The 25,548-nt window shown below is 40.1% G+C and overlaps 1 protein-coding gene across 1 annotated transcript; it reads right to left on the bottom strand.

Annotated features, from left to right (window-relative positions):
* Nucleotides 1-5,520: 5,520 nt before the first annotated feature.
* TACC3 (transforming acidic coiled-coil containing protein 3) lies at nt 5,521-21,275 on the bottom strand (the record flags this gene model as incomplete). Its single annotated transcript, XM_082482971.1, has 15 exons — nt 5,521-5,694; nt 6,954-7,074; nt 7,274-7,380; nt 8,803-8,963; nt 10,000-10,043; nt 10,144-10,220; nt 12,179-12,331; nt 13,056-13,167; nt 13,258-13,391; nt 14,246-14,298; nt 15,360-15,552; nt 16,016-16,115; nt 17,256-18,350; nt 20,811-20,956; nt 21,096-21,275. The coding sequence occupies 15 exons, from the start codon at nt 21,273-21,275 to the stop codon at nt 5,629-5,631; spliced, it is 2,742 nt and encodes a 913-aa protein (XP_082339097.1). The 3' UTR covers nt 5,521-5,628.
* Between the last annotated feature and the right edge of the window lie 4,273 nt (nt 21,276-25,548).

The raw sequence follows: 25,548 nt of genomic DNA, 5'->3' as shown, positions 1-25,548 counted from the left end.
CAAACCCCAGACAGGAAGTTAATGTAAAACATTTGTATTCTCTCACTACTGGGGCCTGTCTGGCACCCTCCTGCCCATTCACACTGATGAATATGTGCTGCTTGGTCCCCAAAGCCAGCATCACCTTTCTGTTAGCTTTGCTCTCTTTTTGGCTGGTGCATTCCCTGGGGTGAATAATACAGAACCAGCTTGAAGAACTTGCACAAGATGAAATGGGTTGATTGAATTTGAGAAGCACAACATTTACTTGTGTTGGGAGGGAGCGATGCAGGCTCTTGATTTGGAAAAAAATAATAAAAAATTACATGGCACTGCAGGGAAACTATTTCTTTGAGGATCAAGTTAAATCAGACAATAAAAATAAGTTTGATTTCTAAAATATTAAAAGAAATAAAAAGCAAAAAGTAAAGCAGTTAACTGGGCTCCAGGATAAAATATTGCTCAGCAAGCTTGGAGAACAGAAAGAGAAGAAAAAGTTTGATTCATTGGATGCTCCATACCATCCTGCCACATTTCCTCCAGAAGAGTCTGAAGTCAACCCTGGCACTGTACAAGAGGGCGAGACACCAGGTTTGAGACTAAGACAACAGAGATGTGAGTATTGGAAGGGTCTGAAGGTCTTCCCCCTAGTCTTGCACTGCAAGTCTAAGTGGATTTAAAGAGATGCGGAGAGGAAGAATCACCACACGTTTGTATCCCCAGTGGCTCTTTCCTCAAGCCTAACAAGCCATACAACACACACAAGCACACTTGGTGCTCAGCTGCAACCCTTAACATGTGTTAGCCCCATTAAACAGTCACAGCTGCTTCTGGGCCACTGAGACCTATCATACAAACATAGTCAGACAAGCTGGTCCCCAGCTCCATGAAGTCCTGTAGTGCTCTGACAGGTGACACTAGCCAAGGGACTGTCCTCTCGCTCACCAAGAGCCAGAAGAGACTCCATATAGCTGGATAAAGTTACACCATAAGCGTCTAAAGGACAGCAGAACTTCACCACTGGAAAACTCTCCCAACTGAGAGAAAAATCAGGGTCTGACACGGGTTCTGAGTCTGCAAACTACTAGAGACTTTCAAACAGCAAGACATCATGGGCAAAAACCTGGCAGCAAGCACTGAAAAGCAAATATCCGATGTAAACTGCAGTTAATTTTACTGGCACTACCATCAAATATAGGACAAAACTTGCAAGGAACTTCCTTCCTCTTCACTTGTGCAGAGGATTTAGTTTGTCTGCATTAGGTGTACTGAAAAGGAAAAGATGCTGTGACTGATCTGATTGACAGTCAAACCACACAGGCCTTTCAAAACCATGAAAAGATTAGTCATGTCATGATCTAATGACTTCTGAAGAGACAGAGAGCTCCTCATGCAGCCAACAACAGGGTGCTGAAGTTAAATGCTTTATATAAGTTTGCTTTCTAATGGAAAAATAGTATTAATTTCCCTTTTCTGTTTTAAAATGCTCTGTTGTTTGCTGGTTTAGGTGATAAATCCATCCTCCAAACTGAGGAAAAAATAGGAGATGGTCCATTATTTCTCTGGTTTTCTTCTATACAATTTAGTTTTTTACAACAGGGAGGGGGGAAAAAAGATGAGTTATACATGCTTTGAAGGTATAAATTGCAGCCTTAGAAGTGAAGCTATATGTTTCAATGTCCAGCTGAAGTCACAGAGTTTGACTCAGCCCTTGCATGGTTCCAGTTTCACACCAAGATGACTGTTGAAATTCCCTCGTGTCAAACTGACATTTCTTTAAATACTTTCTACTGTCAGAGTAGCATAAAAGGACTAGAAAATTGGTCAGAATCTAACCCACTGACCCTAGGATCAATCTGGAGACATTCCATGAATCCAGCAGGGTTTAAGCCATGGCTTCTGAACCAAAGTCTTTAACTATGCAAGAGAATAAAATCTGTGTTTGGACCATGATGAATGTTCTGCTGAAAATTGGTTTTGGCGGAACAGGAGTGGAAATGACTGGGAAGAAGGTGACTTTGGACCATGTAAGGCAAGGTTACACAGTTATTTTTGGTTTGAAGCCCAAGAGAAGAAAAAGTCCCATTGCAAGAGAGATTGACCAATGTTAGTGCAGGTACATGGCACAGATTGCCTGAGTGATAGTATGGTCGAGAAGAGTCTAAAGGTACATGTGTATCCTGAAGACTTCCTGGCGATCCCAAGAAATGCCAAGGTGTTAAAACCACAGACCTGTGGAAGCCCTTGATATAATCAGACCAATGCTGTTAGATCATGCAAACAGGTCCTTTGATCCACCCCAACAGGCTCTGAAATAAAATACATCCTCCCATATACTTGAACTGGGAACAGGCTGCCTGGAGCAAGAACTGTCATCTTCTGTTTGTACAGCACCTAGCAATTGTTCATATAAATAATAAATAAAACCAAGCAAGCAAAGGCACCAAGCAGTATCAGTTTTCCCTCCTATTATCTGCTTGCAGAGACACCAATTCACATCAGATGAGGCTCAGTAAGTGGTAATAACAAACCAGCCAGCTTGATTCTCACATTAGTAAGCGTGCCTTAACTAATTCCCCTGAAACACACATGTATTTTGCATACAGCAGCTCACACAAGTTCATTAATGTGCATCTGGCCATCTATATTGTATGCTGTAAAGGTGAATGGGGACTATCTAGGCTTAGATGGATAATAACAAGAACAATTCTTTAAAATAAAGAAGGTAACATTTAAGTGATACTTTTCAGCTAGGAATTACAAAATAGTAAATTCATACAGATGGTGTGAGTGTTTAGTTGGAGGTACACATTGCACCTGCAGAAAAAATAAGCCATCCCTTCTGAGCAGTTTAAAACTGCAGAAGCCCCCAGCTCCCCAGCCTCTGGCAAGCAAAATACAGTTATCCAAGCAGAAAGCTGGGTAATGCTGTGAAGTTAAGCCTTGGGGACTCACACATTCAAAAACTGCTCACTCATCCTCTTCAGTGACCAGGCATTTATAGCAACTTCCATTCAAGCATTGGTTTTCACATATTGTCAGTCTTCTCATAAGTACTGACACAACCAGCAAGCAGGAGAGCCCTGAGCAGATTTCACAGGCAGTAGTCACAGATTACAGAAGAAGTGCGGTGTGCTGTCTTTCCACATAACACTGAAGTGCAATTGCCATTATCCAATATCAACAGGCAATAAGTGGCCACACAAGGCCACACCATTCTTGATAACATGTGATATCAGACCAATTAGAAATTGTCAGACACCAAGACTACTATAGCACCTGTAGTTGGTATGCTGGTGTCTAGTGGACAACTTCTTCTGTATCCACCCCCATCGGCAGACTGGGGACAGTGTGTCTGTAAGGTTGCTATATTCAAGCAACAGAACAAACCAGGTTGAAAGTCTCCCCTTCCCTTCTCCACCTAGCAGCTCTCTTCCATTCACCCAGCAAACTGCTGGACCAGATATATTCTGCATAAGTAGTCGAAAGCCAGAAGGAATAGTAGAAAGCCATTTCACCCTGAAAAAATAGGAAGGTAAGGAAGATACCAGTGCTCCCTTAAGCAGCAGTTGCCTAAAGGCACACACAGTGCAAAGCACACTTCGGCACCTGTAGCACAAAAACTCCCGACAGCATTGTCAGTATTTACACACAGTCTGTTGGCATACATCACTTTGCAGTTCTTTATCCTTTCCAACAGGAATCTATGAAAACAATTGTCTTATTAGTGTTAAGAACAACTAGAGAGGCAGTCTCCACCACTGCAATGTGCTGAAGCACAAGCCAGTCTGGTACATCCAATATTTCAAAGAGCAGCAGCTGCACCTTGTGGAAAGATTTAGCATTGCAGGCTTATCCCTAATAATGAGAGTTAATACAGTTAATAATGCAAGTTAAGCTTTGCATTAATCTAGCCAGGGATTCTGCTGAAATGCTCTGCCCTTTTCTACCCCTCTTTTTGTGCAAGATGTGCAAAATTAACCTGCACAGCACACTGATCCACTGCAAACCAGCAGTTTCATCCAGTCAGCACCCTTCCCCCTGGACCAGTTTGGCTGGCTCATCACACCGCTGAGATGATCCAACACCGGGGAGGAAAGAGCAGGTCTAACCTTTGAGATTATATGCTGAACCTTATCTAATTGTAGGCTACCGTCAGCCTGCAACCTCAGTACTCTTTAAGAGCTGTAATAGAAATCAGTTTCCATAATTAAACACACATGGACAAGACAGTTCACAAATTTGACCAAATACAAGATTTCTCATCTGTACAGTTAAATCTGTATACAAAGGAACATCCCAAGACAGTCTGGAGTAATCCCTGCTATCTGAAGTTGAGACGGGGAGTAAATTTGTTTTGTACATTCTGTTTTGTGACTATTTTTTTCCTCTGTTACTATCTGGAACTTTCCTAAGCTACAAGTTAAAGAAAACAGAGCAGGACAACTTCTGCAGGAGACAGGCATTCAATATTGTTGCTACTCACGTCATACTGACACTCTCAGGTTAGTGCAGAAATCAAAGAAAACCCCACATACCATGAACTGGTAGTTAACTGGAGACCTGCTCTGCTCTATAGGATGTTCCTACTATATTCAGTTCCCAATACACATAACAATACTGATCAACAGCTACCTAACCAAGGAGTAGACTCCAGACTCCTAAGCACTACTACTCCTTTTTCTACCTCCCCTGACAGACCACCCTTACATATAAGAGTAGGGCTCCAAGTACAGCTAAGAGCACACCCAGCAGCAACAGCCCTTCCAAGAGGAAGGCACAGCTACTAGTCAGGCAAGTGAGGGAATGACCTCCCAGTAATATTGGAAAAAGAAGCTGTAGCTTGCAGTGAGACAATCCTGTTAATGTCTGTCAGATAATAACAGCTTATCTGAGATGTCTGCTATTTCCCTCATTAAAGCTGACTTCATCATAACCTGTGACCTGCAGCCTACATCTCTCAAGGCTTTCCATTACAGGCAAGCGGCCAGGAGTTCTCAACTGGTGACTGGAAAGTCAATAGCATCAGACAGACTAATGACATTAAAAAAAAAAAAAAAATCATGGAGATAGATTAGTAAGCAATCTGTCTTGCTATTCAGTACTCTGCTTGCCTTGTCTGCAAAAACAGAATCACTCCAGCTCCTCTTAAAAAAAAAAAAAAGGCAACCAAAACACAAACACACAGCTCAAGATCCAAATTTTTTTTTTTTTCGCTACTAAATATTTTATAGCATTTGTGACAAGTCAAGTTTTATTGAAATCTTGTAACTCTGGAATGTTTTGATTTAAGTGAGACAGCAGGAAGTGAAAAATAGCAACAATGGTCCATCCTGACTCTCACTAGCAAAGCCAGGTCATGAGTACAGAACCTTGGTGTTCTGACACAGGGAAAAGACTGAGGGCAAGCCAATTAAAAGTTTTTTCCTTTAAGTGACATGTGAAAGTGTTATGCAAGACACTGCTACCTACTAGAAGTGGCAACTGAACTCAAGTTTGACATTTCCTACAAAAGATACTGCCAATAATATGCAAGACAAGTGCAAGTCAAGAGTTTTTATTTTCCCCACACATACATAATTAAAAAAGTGAGTGAACACACAAGACAGGAAGTCAGAGACTAGACATATTTACAAGACAGTTAAACTATCAAATTTTTTCCATCTTCAAGATCAAGTCATCACAGATTTTCGTTAGTTCATCATTTTCTTTAGTCTGTTGAAGACAAAAAAAAAAAAAAGAGTTTCAGGTATGTCTAAGCTATGCTACACCCATGTAGTAAGCTGAGTCACAAGTCATATTTGCCAACACATGGAAGATAATGTCCATTTACATGCTAGTGACTCGTGCAAATTTACTCGAAAGGACAGTCAGCTTTGTAGAAGGTCACATGGCAACCTAAGAGCCTCAGGAAGTGAGCCAGAATCCATTATATTGTCTCTACTTCTTCCAGACTACACCATTATACATGGAGACCAATTGATCTAGTGAAATAAGACTTTTCAGACTCAAAGTCTTTTTGTTAGATACACTGAAATTCAAGATAATGACAGTTTAGATTTTAATCTTCATAAGACAGACAACTCTGTAGGATGATGCTTTGATACTTTTACTGGCATGTGGCAATAATTTCCAGTTTGTATAATCCCTTATATGGTCAAGCGATTTTAATAAGAGTTCTTAACATAGAGTGTTACTGTATTTATAACAGGAAGAAAACTAGTTCTGCGTTAAATAGCTTGTCTCTCCAGTTACGGGCCTACTGTTTCTTCAGCTATGCAAACCTTAACCATAAGCCTGGAGACTAACACAAATACAGGAATTCCCTAACAGGAACGTGTCAGCATTATCTCTTTTTAAGTCTTCAATGCTGGCAAAGACACAGCCATACTACAGTAAAACTAATAGCATGCATTTCCAGCAATATGACTTTTAACCCTCAAAAAGCTTTTTCTTTTGAAGGGTTCCAACACAGGAAAACGATCTTTACAAAACATTCCAAGACTTTATCTATAAAACAATATCAAATACAGGGATTAACGGTCTGAACAATATTGAAAGAGTTCAGACAATACTGTATGAGTGCTAATAGTTTAACAAATCACATCTATGAACAAGCTGAATCAGACAGTCAAGATTCTTTCCCAGATCCTGTTCTGGGACATGTGTAAGTTTTAGATCACCATCTCCTTCAGTAGTTTAGATAACCTCCTGACACAGTAGCCTGTGTCACAGTACTGCCACAACCCACCTATGGGAACAAACATTTGCTCCAAACAATCTAAACATACAGATGAGTCTTGACATAAGAGTTGTGCCTTAAGTTTCAATGCCTATTTCCTAAAGCCTGCCAGGACAGCAGCCATCAAAACCAGTACAGTTCACATGACTATTTCTAGCACTGGTACAAGGCAGTTCTTGACCTAGTCTAAAGCAATAGCTTGAAGAGACTCACCCATGACATTTTGACTAACCTTTTGTTCAAGCGTCCTCTCTAAAGACTGGATCCTCATTTGCTCTTTGCGGAGACTGGCTTGTAGTGCTGCAGTCTCTGATTTAGCTTTGCTTCGTACCTGGGCAATTTCTTCATTTGCTCTAAAACAGAAGCAAGATGGTGTTTACATCCCCTTCAGAGAGCACAGCAAAACCGTTCATACGATCACACTAGATGCTTGTGCTTTGGATTAATCCCCAAACTAAAATTTTTTTAAGCCAAGTTTTGATATTAATGAAACACATTTTGCAACAACTGCGAAAACTCTGTATTTCACTCCCTTCTTGACATGATACTTACTGATGCAGCTTTTCTTCAGCATGTGCCTTCAGTGCCTGGTATCTCTGCTCCTCTTTTTTAATTCTAGCCAGGTATTCTTCAGCACACTTTTTCAGAGCTTCTTCATTCTGTCCCAAAACCAAGCAGCTTAGTTAGCTTTTTATGTGCTAGTAGATGTAAGAGTCTCTCCACTTCACAAATGGCCCATTTGACTACACCAAAAAGGCAGTATTTGCTCATCAGAATAACAGGAACAACTGTGAAGTCCCATAGACCTACATAGGAACTAAAGTTCCTCCTTTCAACTCTCTTAACTTTGCAAAGCAAGACTTATTTGCCCCATTTCCTCCCAATATACTGTTTATAACTTTAATAAACTTTACTAAAGGGGAAAGGTCACTAATCAGTTGTGGGGGTTTTTTTTGGGGGTATTTTTTTTGGTTGTTTGTTTGTTTTGTTGTGTTTTTTTTTTGTTTTTTTTTTTTAAATCAGCTTTGTCTTAGTTTGCAATTGTCCTAAGAACAGTTAGAAATCCAACTACTTCAGAGAATCCATGAAAAGATTCCGGCTTTGGACCCTGACCTAAATAAATCCAACATTAACAGCAAGAAAGTTACCTTTCAGACACTGACAACTTATTTTATTAGCTATTATAGCGAGTTGGAACTGTTTGAAACAAGTGCTAAAGACTCCCTACTAATTCCAGCTCTTGAATTTAGCAACTCTGTTTCCAAGTGATGCCTTAACTCTGTGCTCCAGAAAGGGCTTCTGAACTTAGGGTGGAAAGATGGAATGGACACAAGATGAAGGAAGACCACTGCGTTAGTAAAGCAGAAACTTAAATTGTAACACAGACATTATGCTTGTTTCTCAAACCTAGACAACCACAAAACTTCTAACAGGATACTTCTAAGCTTGATTAAATAACAGACATTAAAAGGTAACTGAAGGAGAAAAATCTGAAGGCACTTTTTTTAAACACCAACTGAATCAATTTTTATGCATGTCACACATTAAGAAACCATGGTGTATGCTCAATAGCTTCATCCTTCCAGTCTCTGAATATGATGCAGAATGAAGGCCTGACTTTACCAAGTTTGTTTTCTTTTTGGTTGTTTTTTTTTTTTTTTTTTTAAGCTAAAGAATACCCAATAAACTATTATCATTCTGACTTGTAATAGCAAATCCTCTTCAGCATCCTCTTCAACATGATGTAGGGGAAACAAGATACCATTTTGCAGCAGTTGCTACGTGAACGCCTGTCTCTATGATTGACAGAAAAATGATATGCATGCAGCAAGAAACAGCTCATTGTTCTGTTTGAAGAAACTTTAGCTTCTAACAGAGAGATCATAATCATACTTTAAGCCAGCCACTAAATACAATAAACCAGTAACTTTTTAGATCTTTAAATAAACAATAACTTAGCATCTGGTTTTAAAGATAACGCCTATACTAGTTAATTAATGGCTGCTCTAGAAATTCATCATTTCCTCTCCACTAAGCCTCGTATATCTTGGAAGGATATTAGTCACATTATAGAGTCTTACTTTACGGTAACCCTCTAACACTTCTTTCTGTTTTTCAAATCTTTTGAAGAGTTCAGAGAAGGATTTCTCCATGGAGTTCAAATCTGAAATAACTTGCTGCTTCTCCTCCACCATCCTCTGCATTTCTTTCTTTGAAAGTTCTTTCTGCTTCTGAGCATCCTCTAAAGAAAGTAGAATTAAACAGAGTTACGCTCATGATAGTTATTGCATTAGCATAAAACTAGTTCCATAGTATGGACAGATAACCCACACACCTTCAATTCTTCCTCTGAAGGGAAAAGGGGGTTTCATGATGTAGCCTCTCCTCTGAAAGGACACCATATATCTGCTTTTAAGGAAGCAGTAATTTTTTTTATTTGCTACATACTACCTCACACCAACCCTAATGCCATGAGGTCGATTATAAAGTTCTTGCCTAAAGCATTGTTTCTCTTGAAACGTAGTCAAAATACTACACCTGAGTTTACCATAACAGGAGCCTCAAAGGTTGTGATAGAAGCAAGGAATAAAAAAATATTTGTTTTTATTAAATATACACAATAGCTGGAAATCTGGAGGAGACTAGGCTAACAAGCCAAACCAGCACAGCAAATTCTTTCAGGACAAGTTTTACTTAGCATACCTGAGCTATGTTTCCCATAGGCTTAAAGAAGCACAAAAAGCTGACAATATTCAGTCTCCTTAAAGAACTACATTTAAGAAAGGCATAGATTTGGCTATTCAGCTTTGAACTAGGAGAAAGTACCTACACAAACAAGAGTTTCATTCAATGTCGTCCCAGCTTTGAAGCCACAAATATGACTGAAGCAAAGGCCAGATCTGTGCAGCAAGAACTTCTATTGACATCCTATCACTTAAATGAGGTCAGATAATAAACAGTTAAACACAAGGTGCAGACAACTGGATCTGCCAGTTTTAACAAACCAACAGCTCACACTCCACTGGAGAATAAGGAGTTAGATGTGTTCATGCCTGATTCAGGAAGTCATCATTACCTACCAAGTGATATCACGTCTGTCTGAATACACTTAAAAGTGTTACTCTACCTTGTCTGAAACCTTACACTCACCCCAGAAGCACTTGAAATATTAATGCCATCAGAAGTGAAAGAGTACTACCTTCAGCTAGTAACCTTTGGCTAAGTATGCACCAACACCCCCTACCCCGCAAGCCACTCAGTGTAAATATGGAACTTACCCATCATTTGTGTTATTGTACTTTCAAACTCAGCAACTATTTTTCTAAAAAACATGAAAAAAAAAAAAACCATTGAACATAAGTTAGGAAAAGAAGCTGGAGTAAATAAGTAGATATAAAAAAAAAATCAGGACAGATTCATACCCCATTTCCTTGTATTCCATATGAAGCTTTTCATATTTATTTTTCCATTCCTGAGTCTCCAACTGTTTCTCTTGAACCTTTGAGGGAAAAGGGAAACCTTTATTTCTTGCACAGAAAGAGATACAAGATTTGATACTCAGAACAGTGTGAAGGGCAACTTGGGTATAATTTGATATGGAAAAAAAAGTTCTAACTGCTTAACAGAATCAGAATTAGGTGCTTTATTACAAGTTTGAGTCAAATAAGATATAGATTAATATGCAGGTTTCACACACACAATTCCCACTCAATGTTATCAATCTCTCTTCAAAAGGCAAGATCAGGGTCAACTCAGTCAGCCTCTTGGCTACTCTTATTCATCATATATGTAGATCATTGCTCCTTGGCCAGTTATGTTCTCTCAAGAATTAATATTCTCTCAAGTGACATATTTCCCTTGTTATTTATGAGGCAGACAAAAAAAAAAAAAAAAAAACACGCAACACAAATCTGCTAATAACACAGGAAAGAGCAAATACCAGAAGCCTATTCCAGTCAAGATCAAATTGCTGTTTGGAATAATTTATATTCAACACTCAATCCTCCCCCTACCATGTTGCTGAATTTAAAGACACTTCAGTTCTTTTAAGAATAACCACACCTATTTCACATCAGCTGAATTAAAGCAAAGCTTATAGTAACAGTATTGGGCAGTATAAGCACTCTTTGCTAAACGCTTTTTCCTGAGGTTTCTATCAAGAACTAACACTGATAGTTGACTGCAGTGTGGGAGGACTTCAATGACAGAAGCCCAAAATACATAAGAACACCTGAAATTTTAAACAAGACAAGGTGAGAGCACACGATTACTGCTGATTTCCCCTCAAAGTTGCACAGTATACTGTAGTACGCTGATTTTCAGTATTCAGAGTAAACTCATTTTAGACATATTGTAATATTTCAGATGCGAGGAAGTGGGACACAAGTGAAAAAAAAAAAAAAAAAGAATGTACCAAAATATAAAGAGAAAGAATTAACAATAGATAGACTAGAACAAATGTTACAAAAGCAAAAAAGTGTGACAATGGAAACCGGTTAGAAACTTTAACTTGCAAACTACAGAAATGGTTCAGTAGACCCAAAAAAGCATGCTTCCATGAAGTGCTGTATTTAATCTTAAAATTTAGTCTGTCTTCCTTTCAGATTAATATAGTAATTCTAAGCATTTTTATTTGTGTAAGTGACACACAGCTGGAGTCATCCGGTCACACCTGTCTTGCTACAACTATGTTTGCATGTTTAAAATAGTTCTTTGAAACAAGAGATCACAGCACCAATTTCAAGATATTACAAGCTTTACTCCCTGTTATTACATAAATTCTTCATTTTAGATCAACGCATTAAGAGCTGTCCCCTGTCAAAGTTTCACTTGTTTTCCTGTACTAGACAACAGGCTGGGTAAAGGTGTCCTCCTAAATGACAGAAAACAAGAGCTACTCCTAGAAAAGCTAGTATCTTTGTACTCTAAAGGGAAAGAATAACTTAAGCAGCAAATAACCACAGGTCATCTTCATTTGGTGTCCTCAGTGTCACTGCCTGCAGTATAGCTTGTCAGGAATTTTGAATGCTTTATTTTCTCTTGAAGTTAATTTTGGCATGGCATGATAGCTTTAAGGACATTTATGTTAAATTACTGCTCTTACATGATTTAGTATGTGTGAGGTTACATAACTCAGAAACCATAATTAATCAATTTATTTTTTTAAGTGAGTGGACACATAACTTTTTGCATCAGTAAGAAGACGGGAGTTCACAAGCAATTTCTGTAGTGATACAGTTACAGAACGCACCTGAAATCCCACTCACTACTTCTTCCCTGATCCACTAATGTTTTTCTCCTCCACACTGAGCTCTAGATCTTACTTTTATTTTATAAGCTGGAGATACCGTTGTGCCTCCCCATCCCACAAAAAAAAAAAAAACACCAACTGATCACTGCACTGAATTGTCATTAGTTTTATCTGTGCAAAGTTCTGCTTTGGAAGGGTCACCATACCTCTTTTTTAACCAGCTCAACAGCTGCATCCATGTCTTTTTGGCTATATTTTAGTACATCTATAATAGCATCCACTGCAGTGCTTGTGGAAGCAGCAAGAGAGAATGGAGAAACATCAGCAGTAAGAGAGTCTGGAATTAGGGGATGTGTGTCCTGTGAGGAGACAAAAAAAAAAGTAGAGTTTCAATAGATTCCTATTTTCATGCCATTGATTAGCTATGTGCAGATTATTTGATGGTAAATCAACATATTTTACTTGAATACTCAAAATACCTCCGTAACTTTGTTACCATAACTTTCTTATAGCTACATAGCTCTAAAAGAGATCTACAACATCTTTTAAGCATGTAACAAAAACTGCTACCCACCAATTATAGCTATCAAAGCAGATGACACCATGCTGTTCCCCACCAGTAAAAAAGGCACCGTTTCAGGATGAACTGCTGTGTGCAGACCTGTTCATAAAAGGCTGTTCAAACTATAAGCCTTAGTTTATAAAGTATCAAGTTTAATCAAATATGTGCTCTTCATGCCATCAGTGCATTTAAAATACAAGTTTGTCTTATTTTTGTGGCTTCAGCTGCATGAGAAAGGTTGCTTGATTAAAGCATTCTTAAATACAGCTCAAATTCTCCTAGACCATGTGCAATGCCACCAGTTTCCACAAAACAAAAATTTAATACTTCATTTTATTAAGTCCATCAAAAAGTTCAACTTTGATGTGAGTATCCAGCCTGGTTTTTAAAATAACAGTTTAAATGAGCATTAAGTATTCTGCAATCCTTAGAATATCTGTGTAAGTCTTAAGTCCAGAACCCAGGCAATCCCTTTCCCAAAATATCAACACGAAACCAGAGACCATTCCAGACACCCTTACAGAAGCTGTGAATGTTCCCAGAAGATCTAGTCCTTTTGGTTTTTCTTCATTTTGAAGACTCACTGCAGGCTTTTCAGCTTCCTCAAGCAATTTACTTAAATCAGCAACAGGGCTAAAACCAAACAAACATACACCATTACAAAGAAAGGCACTGCTTGAATATAAAGTTATGTACTATAGCCTAGACAAAGTCAATACCTACCCACACTGAAGTGGAGCTCCTGTGATATTCATATTTGTTTCAATAGTACCAGAAATTGGTTTTCTTGGACTGTCTCTCAACAGAGGGTCAAACTTCAAATATAGTGACTGCTTCCTCAAGGCAGACTCTTTGAACTGAGGGGAAATAGGCACAAATTGGCAGATATGCTGCTTCATAGCACAACACATCCCACACACATAAGTAATCCTCTGGAGAGAGGGTGAGCCTATTCTTCAGTGGTCAGAGCATTGTTCTCAGGAGAAAAATTACGTAAGAAATCAGTGCCCACACACTTCAATCCTTATGTAATATCAAGTGAACTCAATCTGCTCACAGACAGAAACAAAAGGGCAAACATTTATGAACTATACAAAATGAGCAGAAGACACTGAAAGGGAGAGATAGCATCATAAGATGAATGAGCAGTGTATGTCATTCTTGGTCTTTGCTCATACAATAAAGACAAACACAGCACGATCAAAACCCGATTTCTATTCGGTGTATTCACTGTATATTTAGAGCCACTCCTGCTCCGGACCAAAGTAGAAGAAAGAATAACTAAGCTGAACTGATTGAAACATGACATGCCCAATTTAGAGACAAACTTCCTGAAACTGTCCATAAAACAGAAGAGCTTAGAAAAAAAAAAAAGTATTTTCAAAACAATGATCATACGCTTTCAAAGCATTATATTCTTGCAGTTTTGGCAAGCAGAGGGCTGAAACATCATCCATCTCAGTTTCACCACTATTAAAGAAAAATAGCACCTTTGCAAATTGACCTCTGATCCTTAGCAGAATTGCTTATAATTATTCCTTCCACCACCACCCCCTGCCCAGCCTTGTGGACATATTCGTTTGGAATATAACCTATATTTCTGTGGGCACATTCAAAGTATTTCATGAAAACATTTAAGGCTTGACAGTTTCATTTTCCTTTCCTCTCTGCTCTGTCAGAGAGGTAAACAAAACATTGCTGTCATACTTACTGATGAAGTCCCAAACTGTTCCAGATAGTCTACTTCTATGCCCATTCCTAGAACTGTAAAAGAAAGAAATGGTACAATGAAGACACAATATTATCATATTGTCTTACAGTGAAGCACCTGGACAGAAACAAATAGGTACATGTATAAAGCAAAAAGATCCCTGCTCCCATGTCATCAGTTCTAGTTTTTCATTTAGTAACAATATCGTATTTGTATCTGGACCTGAAAAAAAAAAAAAAAAGAAATCTTTGCCTGATTTTTTTATTTTTAAAGATAAACGAACTTACAGCTTCCATTTGTCCCCAAATACTTGTAAGAATACATAGAATTTAAACACACAGTTGAAGAACTTCTTCTGTTGTTTTATGGTTAAAGTGGCAAACACTCAGATATTCTACTCTTTTATACAATGCCCTATAAAAGAGTAAGGTTGGCAATCTCGCCATTAAAATTAGCACACAGCTCAGATTTGAACAATGAAGTTATAGCCATTTCTCAAAACCCTGATTCCACTTAAGATAAGTGACAGACTGCACTGCAGTCAAGTCATTAGCTCATCCTTCCACACAATGCTCCTACACAGAATAACCTTTGCAGGTGGTTAAGTCACAGCTATGAAGTAAGCATTCAAGACAGGCATGCAAGTGCAGAAAGACCATCCACACTGCAATATGAAATCAATATTCAAGTAATGCTAAGGCCTGCAGTAATCTACAAGACTCAAATACAGGCAGTCACATTGCTCTAGTGCTCTCAATTTAGAAAGTGCTTAATACCAGAAGTGGTTTTAAGGGAGCATTTTTTTTTTTTAAGTACAGAAAGCTGCCACAAACTCTAATTGTATGTGTATCAGCCTAAATTTCATTCTTCCAGGCAACTGAATGCTAATCACCAGCTTTCTGAATTTAGCTTAATCTAGAGAAAGTTAGAAATACGCTGAGGTACATTTCCCACCCCTGCTAGTCATTGCAGGTTTTACAGTCCTTTCAGAAGAGCAAAGTGAGAAACAAAAAAAAAAAAAAACTAGAACCAATGCCAAAACTGAAGCAGAGAAATACATACACAGAGGTTATTGTAACAGTAACTTTCAGTCTGTTCTAAAGAAGTGCCTTACCTTCTGATGATGGCCTGAAGAGCTCATCAGGTTCAGTGCTAGCTGTCTGCTCATCTGCTGCTATTTCAGTTCTGTGGGAACTAGGTTTAATTTCATCTGCACACATTGACTTTTTTCCACTGTCAGAGGAAGCCAAATTATCTTGAGGGGGGACATTAGCTGGAGACATTTTAGATGGGCTCATTTGCTTCTCCTGATGAGAAAACACACAACCCCTTTTACTGTTAAAATAATGATTTAAATGCAATGAAAATCACAATAATGATCAAATTGTTTTGTCATAAACTAGCTGGGCAGCCAACATAATAAACTAAGAGTTCACAGGCATAGAAACTGAACTACCAACAAGTACAGCTCATGTTATACAGGAGTCACTTTTTTTTTTTTTAAGAGTCCACACCCTTATGTCTGTCCTTATATGCAACTGCTGATCAAAAAAGATACTAAATACCAAGGTACCAATTTGGTTGTCTCTGATGTTACCTTCAAAAGACAAGTCTGCGCAGCTGAAATTCATTCTAGAGCTGCTGAAGATGCATAAAAACACTAGTTCTTGGACAAAATAACCTTGTCAAATACATGTTTGATAAGGTTAAGTCAAAGAACTCTTTCATGGAACAACTTAGTAAGAACTGGCTATCTTTCCTATACCTTACCATAGCTATCTCTCCTGGAAGTTCAGCTTCTGCTTGAACTCCCAGCTTGTCTTCTTCAGTTCTTGGCTTGTCTTCAACCACACTCTGTTTGCAGATTTCCCTGAAGAAAAAAAAGAAAATTCAAGTCACACAGACAGTTCCGAATTCTATTTATGAGATATATTGAAGCACTTTTTACGGACAAAGTACAGGAAGCTTTAAGGAGGGTGGAGGTGCAAATTCATTGTCTTGCCTGGTGACAACTTAAGTGACAGAAAGCTCACCCTCCATCAGAAGCAGTGCTACCTCAGGAGCAGAAAGTCACAGCAGTATCACTTATTCCTGGTCACTTAACACTGTTCTCCGATTTTCATTTAAGCTCATTATTTTTTAATTAAATATAGGCTTTTTGTTTAATCATGAACAGAATTACAAGCAGCCTGCCACTCTTTCCAAAGCAATGCAGTGATTATTGGTATAAAGCCCAGAACTTCGTTAGAGAAGTCCTATACTTTAGTTACTGCTGACAGCACAAACTTAACTTTTCAACTTGGTAAATAGTAGCTGATCATGTCACACAGGGAGCAAGACAGCAAACATTTCTGTCAAATGAACATCTTGTGCCAGTCTAGTTCTGGTAAGCACCTGACTGTCTACAGTAATGCTGATGTTTTAGTAGTTTGACTTTCTAGGAAAGACAACACAACATCTCCTATTCTCAAATAAAAAGTTTTATGTGGTGCCTAAAAAAACGCAACTTTAGTGACAAGCCTTTTTATTGGAGATAGCACTCAGATACCAAGAACATGCAAGGAAGAAACAGCACCTCAGAGTTCAGCCAGGACACTAAACAGAACAGCATTGCCTAGCCCCTGCACATGCTGAGTCATGTGCAACACCGCTGCCTACTTACCTGTTTTTTGAAAAACAGCAGAAGTCACTTGATCCTCCACATTTACACTAATCTTGAAGGAGTGAGGAAAGAGCCACTTGACCAACATACTAATGCTCTTCCCATAGAAGCCTATTCCCTTCCATTCCTCCAGATTTAACACCTTTTGCCCAGAGCTAGCCATCTCAGGATGGTTTCCCCAATTAGATCTTTCCTGTTGCAACGTATTGTTAAAGGTTACAGTGTGCAGACTCAGCCAGCCTTAGAGGGAGGAAGTCAAGGAGGTAGGAATCAACTAGAGACACATCTAATTATCTTTTCTTCACACATGTTCAATGTGCTTCTACATTCAGCTACAGATTTACTTACAGACTTTCAGGTTCTCGTTTCTCAAGAGCTTCACAGGTACTTGGTCTGTTATCCTGCTCCACTGGAAGAGACTCCCTTCTTGATGATGTACTGTCCTGCTCCTCTTGCAGGTGAGCTTTCTGAGGGCTAGGTTTAGAACACTTGAGCGAGCTGGAAATCTTAGAGCCTCCTCCAAACGGATTAAAGTTTGGATCATCAAGTTTGTCCCAGTCAAACTTATAAGATGCTTTGGGAACAGGGATTTCATCTTCCACATTACTTTTATTTTGTGCTTCAGTATTCTCTGGTTTTGTTTTGGTAATAGGAATTTTTTTTGAAGGTGGCTTAATTCCAGGTCTTTTACCTAGTTTCTTCGGAGGTGGCTTTCTAGTAGTGGTATTATCAAAGTCAAATTCCAGTTTTACTGGTCCAGACTTGGTGACACCTGGCTTTTCTGCAAGTTCCTCTTTGGAAACAGCCAGATCTTCTGCAGGCTTTGACTCTTCTGCAGAGGCTTTTTCTGCTACCAAAACATTCTGAAGCTTCGATTCCCCAGTTTTATAAGAATTAGTTACCTCAGAACTATTAGGACCTAAGTTAACAGATAACTGTACAGGGGTAGGTGCTTCTGCTAATACCAGTGAGTTATCAATTTGGCTTATGTCTGCGGAACCAGACTTCACATCCTGCACAGGGTCACTGATCACTTGCTTAGGGGACAGCTTAGATTTGTTAGACTCCGGCTCTCTCAATACAGATTCTTTTCCAGAGAAAAGAGTCTTCTCCTCTTCACTTGAATGTTCTGCACTTGCTGCATTTGAAGCAAAAGAAGCTGTATCATCCAGCAGAAGAGAAACATTACTTTTTTCAGAAGTTTTCTCAGGGTTGCTAGATACTCTTACAGGAGACTTTTGCAGATTTCCAGGAGAATGCTGCAGCTGCACTGAACTTTGAAATGGATTGATGTCATTTAAGTTATCAAAATCAAGATTGTAGGAGCCTCGACTCTTCACTGGCATCTCATCATCTGGGTAAGGAGCCGTGCTAACTTTCTCTGGCATTAGTGTATTTATCACTGTATTGTTTGCTTCAGCTTCAGTCTTTTGTTGACATGTGCTGCATTTAAAAAAAAAAAACCACACACAAAAAGATCACACATGCTATAGCTGCTTTTTAGACATAATTTGAAGTCATCTTTAGAAAGATACTTGCACAAGTAGCTTTGCATGCTCAGAGTAATCTGATTTTTTTGACAAAGCGTCTGACAGCAAAAGACTATCATAATATCATAGCAAGAATTCAATTCCCACCTAAACAGAAGTTAGAAGCTCTGGTACACATGAGCTATAGGGAGATTAGTCCTTGAAACTAGTCAGTATTTTTAAGCTGTCTGTTCCACACAGCTATTTTACTTTATGCCAGTCATCACTGAAGACTGCTCTACTCACTACAGCATATGGACCTTCCATTTCACTAGACAGTGAAATATATATTGCTTAAAAGGAGTTATAGCAGTAAGCAGCTCAAACACAGGCACATCTAGTAGTATATCTTCATGTACATTCATCCATGAGTCATAACAGGCTCACAAGTCTAGGACCAAACTCAGTCATGATTCAGGTTCTGCCTTTCTAGTCATTACTTTGTCTGGTCATTCTGGCAGATATTTTCCCCCTGAAAGTATGCACCAGCATGTCATCTATGAGGGCCTACATACCAAAACAGAACCTGGACTTCAGGCACTCTGTACTCTTTACAACAGCATATATGAAGAGCAAAGTGGTATACAAGAAAATACTTCTCCAGTAAGAGAAAGAGAAGATTCTCTAGCAGCAGAAACAGGTTAAATAAAAAGTTTGTGTACTCACTACTGCTGAGTATTCTACAAGTTATTGCTGTCCACTTTATTTCCCCAAACTCTACTCAACTTTTGAGGCTTAGCCTCAGACCATAGAGAGTTAAACCATTACTTCCTGAAACAGTATTTCCTCCCATTGTTTTGTCCCTTCGTAAAGTTATTTTCTATGTGCCATCCATATCTGCTGTAGAAGAGAACATGATTAAAAGCCACTCACTAAAAACCACCACGATGATAAACCTGAAAGCAAAAGCGGGAGACAAGAGTTCAGGAAGTCCTTCTCACCCGGTCTGAGTGCCTCTTCCCTGCAATAGTTGAGCCCCAGGCTTGTTCAGCTACTCAGGCCCCTCCCTTTCTCCTGCAGTGTTTAACCTCATAAATGCCAGTCAAGAGCGAGACACCTGCTTGTAACGAATGACTTGAGACTAGTCGAAAGTGACACCCTTCAGCAACACCCAGTCCTTTAGCTTATTCACTACAAACAGATCCTTACATTTTAAAAGTAGAAAGGATGTGTACAGTAAATGCAGTGTCTTGCCAGACAATTATTCCCTAACTAAAACAAATTTGGCGATAGTCCTTTTAACTCACTTGAACCTTATATGTACCAAATCTTCATTTAGTCACATGAGCAATAAGTTTGGGGCATAAATGCAATTAAGTCATTGAAAAATTGTGCTGGCTAGCTGAGAAGTACTTTTCTAAACTAGAGTACGCATGCAAGTTAACAGTTGAAGCAAATCTATACATTTAAAGAACATTTAAGTGTTCCCCTCTTTCTCCCTTCTCCCCTTCCAAAAAAAAAAAAAAAATAGGGGGTCAAACGAAAGTACTGGGTAGTTAAAAACAAGCAAAAGTATGTATGCCCTTGCAGAAGATAAACCTAAGGTCTGAGACTTCTTGCCACTGGGAATTATAGATGTCAAGTGTTTATACAAGTTTAAAAAGGAGTTAAAAAAAGTCAGTAACAAAACCTATGCATTGAGGCTTATTAAATAACATTGTCATAGTGTTGTTTTATTAAACTATTATAAGAACATTGCTAGTAAAGGAGAGTTGTAAAACCCCAAATTGGAACACTGCAGACTTTGTGGTGTTCTCTAGACAGCTACCATGAGCCACAGGCTGCTAGACTATAAAGGCACACAAACTTGTTTGTACTTGGAATTGATGTTATATTCACTTTGTGTTGCTAGATTTTCTTTAATCTTAATGCTCATTGACACAAGGTGTCAATTCAAGCTAACCCTTCAGAAGGTGTATCTTAAGGAAAAAATCTAAAGAGATAAAACTGCACTTAACATACAAGAGAAGAAGTTTAAAAGCTTGGATTTAAGGATTAGCTTCAGAATAGTTGTAGTCTCACATGAAAACCTTACTGTAGAAAACAGTTTTGTATTCTCCGCCTAATTAGTCTCTTTTCTCTTCAACTATTTATATCATAAGTAATTTCTATGTAATCAGTTACTGAGGAGTTAGAAATTGATTTCAGTATTCAACATTACAACCAAGATAAAAATTTCTTAAAAATAACGACAATTATCTTTGAAAAAGAGTTCGCGCACCAAAGTCAGCATTAATTTTGGTCCTTTTGTATTTTATAACAAGATGTAAACTGCACAAAGTTACATTTTAACTATACAGGTTTATAACGTGGAAAGATTAACTTGAGTATGTCCTGCATTGCTAATACTACTAGCGGTAGATGCATTACTTACTCAACATTGACAAGTGCAGATAAAACATCATCCGCCAAGGCTTCACTGCAATCATCAAGCGTGAAAGTAGTCTCAAGTTTGTCTGTCATAGTCGGACTTAAGATTTTTCGAGTCTGAGGATCTCTCAGAGGAGTCTGAAAGGTTACCTTTAAGAAAGGGGCGGGGGGGAAGAAAAAGGAAGAACATGAACACCACAATATTTTCAAGCTCCAAATAGCATATGCATTCAGTAGCAGAGGTCATAGAAGGCAAAAGAATACAATCAATACAAAAGCAAAAGTTTACCTTCATAGCTTTTGCCACACTTTTTGGTGGCAAGTTTTCTTTCTGGGACAGGCGTAGAATGGAAGGTCTCCCTGTAGGTTCCGGCGGAGCAAACAAAAAGCCACAGTCTTCCGCTGTTAGATCATCCTTGATGTTTCCTCCGTTTTCTCCATTTTCTGCATTTAAAATCTGCAGACTCATTCTAGAACATCAACACATACAACATTGCAGCATGAATGAGAGGGTGTGGTCAGCCAGATGCACTTTCAGATAATCAAAGAAGTTGGAAGCCTGGCACTGGCTAGCAAAGATTAGCAGCTTCAAAAGAAGTTTTAGAAGTAGTGAAAATAAAATCTTCATATAAAAAGTTAGATCTCGGAAGACTCTAAAAGCATCTAAATGCAGCACTGCACAGCCCCTCAGCCTTTGTTAGGGGTCTAGGATGTTATTACCCTTTCCACAGTTAGCATTATAACCTTACTAGTTAAGCTGCCCATCCTTTAAAGGAAGCTGTCATTTGCAAGCTTCTTCATTACCAGCCCCTTAAAGCCAGTAGTGACACAGAGTCTTGTCTTTTATAATAGGGCATCTAGCAAGCAAAATTACAGCTTTTGCAAGGGGCTGATGACAATCGTTTCTCCATTTTATTCACATGGTCTTATTATTACTACATTATACAACAGCAAAACCAAATTTGGTTAGAGTGTGTTTAGGATCAGAGCCCTGAATGAAATTATTTAGTTTTTTCCTGCACTGTCTGAGCACGTGCTGCTTTTGTAAGACACATAGTACTTAAGAATCCTTTGCAGCACAGGCATTACTGGTATGCAAATCTGAAATATAATTAAAAAGGTATTTCTTAAATATTGTTCTTACATTGGACATGCACAAGCTTTAGTAGGCCATACAGGCTGATCTAACCTTACTAGTGTTTCAAGTATGAAGGACTTGAAACTAAAGCTTATATCATATCTAAGATTAAGGACGAAAGCAAGTTAGATATGGAGAAAGAACACACTTCAAGTATCCCAGGCAAGCCAGCGCATTATAGGTACTTGAACTCTGTCTACCTTTTATTTACATTGGAACCTCCACTGTTCTTAAAAGTTTAAGATTAATACTCAGTGATGCTACTGCTGCTTCTTTAAAACAGAAACCGACAAAACTCAAAAGAGTACCAGAGCACAGAAGGCATGTTAAACAAGATCTAGGCATAACCACTGTCCATGAAGGATGACCCCCGAGAAGTGTAATTATCTCAAACCATTAACAAAGCTATTTTTTTCATAAGAACTGATGTGTTATCTTGTACCACCTACACAAGATCATCAGTATCATCAAGTGGAGGAGACTTTGGTTTTCTGCAATGGATAACCATTCCAAATGATCTCAAATGCCTGATTTGACCAAACAGCTAATCCTTAGCTTATTCCTCCATCATGCAGAGGAAGGCGCCAAATGATTGTCTCCATTGTCATAAAGAAATAACAAGAACACTCTCGCTGAAAAGTCATGTTTTCAATCTCATTGCCCTTATGTATTCAAATTTCTGTATTCAAGCCTCTGCACACATTCCATAGTCTCCACTGAACTCAGCTGCTTTGTCTGCGAGCCTGACAACAGCACTTGTAATCAGCAATGGAATGCAAACAACGGCTACAGAAGCGATGGCAAGCAAAGAATGCTTGTATTAGCTATTTCTTCCTTCCTTCTCGATTCTTCATCATATTCATACTTCAGCCCAAGTTATTTTATACATAAAGTATTTTTACATTAACAATTTATATAACTTGAAGTGAACTTCATTGCTTTCCTTCATTCCAAACTAAAATTGAGACAACAGACCTTTACAGACTGTAGTTGTTTAATCACTTCAGAAACGAAACCTAAGACATTGAAAAGTTGGCAACACCTTCTAAAACAAGCACCATAAACAGGGGAGGTGGGTTTGGAGACTTCCTCAGGTTTGTCATTGAGCTACTTTTGCATTGTACTACATTGCTAAAGTAGATTCAGATCATTAAAATACTCAATAAATTGACACCATATACACACACCATATTTGCCCAGCATTTTAGATATAAAATTAAAAAACCCAAACTCCTTTCTAGGATTAAATCATAACAAGTAATTCAGCATTTATTTAAAATATCTGCAACCAAGATTTGATCCAAATTCTATTTCACAAGTTCATTAGCTAGTAGCTGTAATAAAGTGAAAGGGGAAGAGAGGCTTTATTAAAGACATCTTTTTGTTTAAAGAGGTCAGTTTCCAGCACACACAAGTATTGTGAAAGACAGCAAGTTTTCCCAGTATGGCCAATCCCAGTTCACAAGAATGAAACTGCTCCTAGTTTTAGAGTAATATTTATCCAAGCACAAGCAGCAGTCCGTCATTCTGTATTTGAGAATGAACATAAATTCAATGACATCAGCTAATTAAAGTTCAGGTACCTATCATTTGGAAATTGTGGACTTCATGGCAACCACCTGTTGTTTAATGATCACTGGGGCACAACATCCAAAACATCACCGTGGTCTCAAAAGCCCCTGAAGAAGCAGGGAAAATATAGACTTTTTCTCCTTAATTATCCTTCTGAACTCCTCCAGCAGCTAAGATGCAGAGCATTTGCTCATGGACAGAGTAACTTAGTAAGTGCTGTGAATATTTCCATACAAACCGGCACAGAGGTGACTGCTGTATATTTATGTATTTTTTCTTTTTTTTTTTAGTGCAAACATCCCAATTCAGAACAAATAAACGCTTTTCTGGTTAACCGACTCCTTCACAATCACGGCCCTCCTCTGACTACAGAAGTCACCAGACTCAGCACACCATTTGAGGAAGGGGAATTCGCGGCAGTTTTAGCCAAAACCACGCGTGGGAGGCAGCAGATGCGGAGCCCCAGCCCAGCCGGCCTCGGCAACCCCGGGAGCGGGCACTCAGGGCCCGCAGCCCGGTGCGGGGGAACAAAAGATGTCCTTGGCCTTCAGCGGCCGAGCCGGAGGCAGCCGCTCGGGGCGGGACCCGGCGGTCTGAGGCTCCACCGGGCCGGGCCGGGGGAGAGGAGGAGCAGCGAGGCCGGGGAAGGCTCTGCAGGCTCTCCGGGAAGGCACTGGCCTTCTCCATCATTGCACCTAGCCGTGCTTTAAGTTTAAAAACAACAACAAAACAAAAAAAAAAACCACCACCCCACAAACAAAAAAACTCTACACAGACCAAACACCCCCAACTCTCCCGTCCCCCAGCCCCCCAATTTACCGGGGTGCCCCCACCACTCCCGAGTAACCCCAGCCCACAAGAGCTCCACATCACCCACCTCGAAACGCAGCGGGGTGCCCTCAACAACCCCCGGCCACCTAGGCTGCCAGAGCCCCCCTCAGCCCCTTACCGCCCCCAGGCTCACAGAAGTGCCTGCGTATATTCGCTACCCGCCCGCTCCCCCCGCCCCGATATTCAGAGGTGACCCGAGCCCCCATGAGCCTGATATCAACCACGAAACTCAAAGATGCTCCCGAGATCCCTAAATTCATGTGGGAGTCCCCGAGTTCCACCCCCATCACCCCCAACTCCCCCCATTACCCCCAAGCTCCTAGCTCCGCTTCATCCCCAAACTCATAGAAGTTCCCCCCAAGTCTTAGTTCCAAACCCACAAAAGTGCCCCCGAGACGCCTCGACAGGAGCTCCCCCCAGCCCTACACCACCCTCAAGCTCACAGAGGGCACCCTTGAGCCTGGCCTGCCCCGCCGGCCCCACACCACCCCCAAGCTCAGAGTGGGTCCCCGAGCCCCTCCCGCCCCTTCCCAAACTCAGCGGGGAGCCCGGAGCTCCGTAGACGATCGAAGCTGCCCCCTCGCCGGCGCCCCCCAAAAAAAACCCTCACCTGCCAGCAGGGTCCGGGTGAGAGCCCGCAGGACGCTCGGCTCAGCTGAGAAGACGGTCAGGACCCGGGAATCGCAAATTCCCCGCCGCTGAGCCCACCACCGCACAGCGCCCCCTCCGCCGCCGCCACAGGATTTCAAATTTCAACGGCAGCCCCGGCCCGCGAATGAGAAAGCGGCATTCGGAACGCGTCCGCCAATCAGAAAAGCCCCCTTCAGAGGGGCGGGGACAGCTGCGACCCTTCGCCAACGAGCCCTCGCGAGAGTGCGCTCCCGCGCGGGTCATCTTGGGAAGTGTAGTCCGCGGGGAGGAAGGGCGCTCGTCATGGCGCCGCGTTGACGCGAACAACGGTTGAACGCCTCAGCCCGGGGGCCGGCCGGCAGCGAAGTCCCGCTTCAGACCCACGCTGGGGGAAGCGCACACCGGCTCTGGGGGAAAAAAAATGCGTGTTTGGTGTTCTTCGGGAAGAACCGTGTGAAGTGTCTGTGGTGTTACTGCTACTCCAGGATCAGGCCCCACACAACTGCTTTGTCTTTGGGGGCTTTGTATCTGCAAATCCTGAGGTAAATAATTCCTCCCTTTGGCATGAAAT

Source organism: Vanellus vanellus, assembly GCF_965231255.1.
Source record: "Vanellus vanellus genome assembly, chromosome: 4".
NCBI lineage: Eukaryota > Metazoa > Chordata > Aves > Charadriiformes > Charadriidae > Vanellus > Vanellus vanellus.
This window is presented reverse-complemented; position numbering and strand designations above follow the sequence as displayed.